General features: G+C 37.8%; 1 protein-coding gene across 1 annotated transcript; it reads right to left on the bottom strand.

Moving 5' to 3' along the window:
* Nucleotides 1-462: 462 nt before the first annotated feature.
* Nucleotides 463-1,892, bottom strand: LOC129745602 (fasciclin-3-like). The gene is made up of 6 exons (XM_055738769.1): nucleotides 1,823-1,892; nucleotides 1,641-1,758; nucleotides 1,366-1,577; nucleotides 971-1,300; nucleotides 720-908; nucleotides 463-647 (listed from the first exon to the last, which is right to left on the bottom strand). Exons 1-6 carry the CDS (start codon nucleotides 1,866-1,868, stop codon nucleotides 463-465), a joined length of 1,080 nt encoding a protein of 359 aa, XP_055594744.1. The 5' UTR covers nucleotides 1,869-1,892.
* Nucleotides 1,893-3,055: the final 1,163 nt, after the last annotated feature.

Below are 3,055 nucleotides of genomic sequence, written 5' to 3'. Positions count from 1 at the left end.
TCTCACATAAATTTTAATAAAAAGCCAATCAACCGTTTAATTTGAATTTCAAGTAATAGTAATAGTAGCGACCTTAAACACTGTTCAATTTTTTCCCCAAAATTGTCGAAAGAATGTTTCGAATTCATTTTCTAAACTCATTTTGACGTACCAATGATTTGAAGCGAAACGAAGTTCGTACGGGATCAGCTAGTATATATATATATATATATATATTGACGTCAGGTTCACAGGATAAACCATTTTAAGCTTATTATGTTCAATATTCGACCTGATGTTATAAAGTTAATTTTTTGATACCAAGGGGCCTCAATCAACGGTATTTGGTTGAAGGGAAACTTTTCTCAAATATTTCGTTGACAAATTCAAAAACTATTTATCAGTTTCAAGATTAATACAGATTTTTATACTTAAAAATTAAACACTAAGCAACCAACAAGAACAAGCTCTCCAATCAACTTCCTAATTGAAAGTCGCAATTTTCAGCCGCGTTTCACTCGTTCCCGTTGGATGACGAACCTTGCAGATGAGCGTTTTACCATTATCGCCGGGCAGAACCTTTCGCTGCAGCACCTGCTGGACCGTGGTCCTTCCGAAGCTCGAAGACAGAAACGGAACAGACAGCCCCTCGTAGATCAGTTGATCATCTGATGGTGGGGTGATATTTATTATTTATTAAAAAAAAAAAAACAGTAAAAAATTGAGAATTTCTAAGTTACCCAAGAACCAGAGAAAGCTGGCAGCTGGTTTTCCGTCTCTGGAAATGCACTGAACAACCATGTCCGATCCAACTCGGAAGGCTCCGTCCTTGGTTTGGGTACTACTGGACACCAAAAGCTTTGGCAAAGTTGGTTTCACCGGAACAACTTTTGTTTCATCAACTCGAATGGCATTTTCATTACCGTTTGCTAAATATGAAATCAAACTGTTAATAGAAATTTAAAATTACATTGTGAACTGATAAACATACATTTCCGAAGCTTGATGGGCAGCTCAACTTCCATGAATCCATTAGGATATGCAACATGTTCGGCGCGACAAATCAAGCGTTTCCGGTTGTCCTCAACTGTGATAGGCTTCCGGAAGTACTGTTGAACTGTCGTTCGTCGATTGAATGTTTCAGAGAAAGGACCTCCTAGATCGGTGGTGACTGGAGTGCTATCCAAGTACCAGGAAAGTTTAGCACCTGGCCAACCATTTCGAGAGATGCATCGAACTGTTAGTGGTTTGCCGAAGTCCAACTCTCCATTGCTGTTGTCCACATTGCTGGATACCTCGATTTTCGGAGGCTCAGGGGCCACTGAGAAGAATAAGATTTTTTTTTCATAAATGATTTTGAAATTTAGAACTTAATCAAACCTTCACCTTGCACCACAATATCGATCGAACCCTTGTACAGCTGACCCTTGATTGATACCGAACACTCAAAAGTACCGTCATGTTCCGGCTTGATACTGTCCAAGGTAACTCCACAAGATCCTTTGCTCCAACCCTCGCCATAGAATTTGATTCCCTCGACTGGTGTCGGTAGACGATCTGAACTAGCGAAAGGGGCCTTAACTCCAGGAACATTCACACTAAAACATTGAGGAAACTTGTTAAGTTTATTCAAAACTAATATTTTCTCAACATCAGCTTACATGCAGAAGTCAATCGATTCTCCTCCAGGGATTTTGCACAGTAAGTTCACATTTTTCTGGTTTTCTGCGACCGTTGCTGTTCTCGGGAATGTCAGTACTTGTAACGCACTCGAGAAACCTTTAAAAAATTTAAAAACAAGTCGTCAATCACAACAATGGTAAAGAATTCGTTTTTAAATAACCTGTTGATGCTAGAATCACAACCGATAAAATAACCAAGCGCGACATTTTCACTTTCTGATCCTATTTTCGATGATTCAACACTTTTAAAAATACCCAATTTGCTTCACAAATAACTGATTTTACTAAACTGTATGTGAACTATCGCCCGGTTCAATTCGACTCGACTGGGAAGCGTCGCTCGATTGAATTGTTGGCTGCTCGATAACCTGTGGCTCTTAAATAGTACTTTGCTGATCGCGGGCTGCGGAAGTCAACAACTAATTTTGCATAAATCACTAAACGACGGAGGATCCCACGAGGATCGATATGCTACTGGTATTGGTGGGGATAATAGGAAACTTTTTTTTTTCGGGCATATCTTTGGCAGTCGTGGGTAGTGAAAAAAGCTGTTATGAATGTTTTCTAACTACGATTAGGGCAAATAAATATTTTTATGTATTTTTGTGTGAAATAAATAGTAAAGTCTTTGAAAATACAATAAGTTCTTTTCATATATTGGATTGTTCATATATATAAACTATCCAAGTTGGTAGCAAAAGTTCCTAATTTATTTCTTCTTACTTAATCACTAAGAAGTCATGCACACAGTATGCACCGTTCTATCCCACAGAATTACGTAATTTTTTGAATTATTTTTTATGAGGAACATTTTCGTACTTCCAAAAGTATTAATATTTTTGCAAAAAAGCAATCTTTTTTCACTTTACAGATATATTTAAAAAAAAACACCAAGGTTCTCCAGTGACGAAAATATTATTATTTTTGAGCACCGGAAAATAAGCACTTATGATCGTTAAATGATTATGATCAATAATGCACGCACTGCAACATGATGCATCTACACATTGTTCCTCAATTTACACCATCTTAAAATTTTGATTTTTCGCTACAATCAATTTTAACAGAAGTTTTTACTTTAACTTGTTTACCTGGGGGAAAACAGAGCCCCAATTGGTTGGGGTACGATAATCATTTTCTACCGTAGAATCTAGCAACAAATTCAACTCGATTAAATCAACTGAAATAGAGAGCTACAGCTTGACTAGCTTATACATGGCGATTTAGCCTATTAGAAAGGTGTAAGAGAGGCAAACAGAAAACTCGAGTTCAATTCCTGGTAAAGGCGATTTTTTAAATTTACCGTTCATAATCGAATATTCGTCGAGAATATCGACGAGCGGGGGCGCAACGAGCGAGGGGTTAGACGAAGTGGAGCGTGATCTGGCGAACGT

This window comes from Uranotaenia lowii, chromosome 2 (genome assembly GCF_029784155.1).
Source record: "Uranotaenia lowii strain MFRU-FL chromosome 2, ASM2978415v1, whole genome shotgun sequence".
Classification (NCBI taxonomy): Eukaryota; Metazoa; Arthropoda; class Insecta; order Diptera; family Culicidae; genus Uranotaenia; species Uranotaenia lowii.
This window is presented reverse-complemented; position numbering and strand designations above follow the sequence as displayed.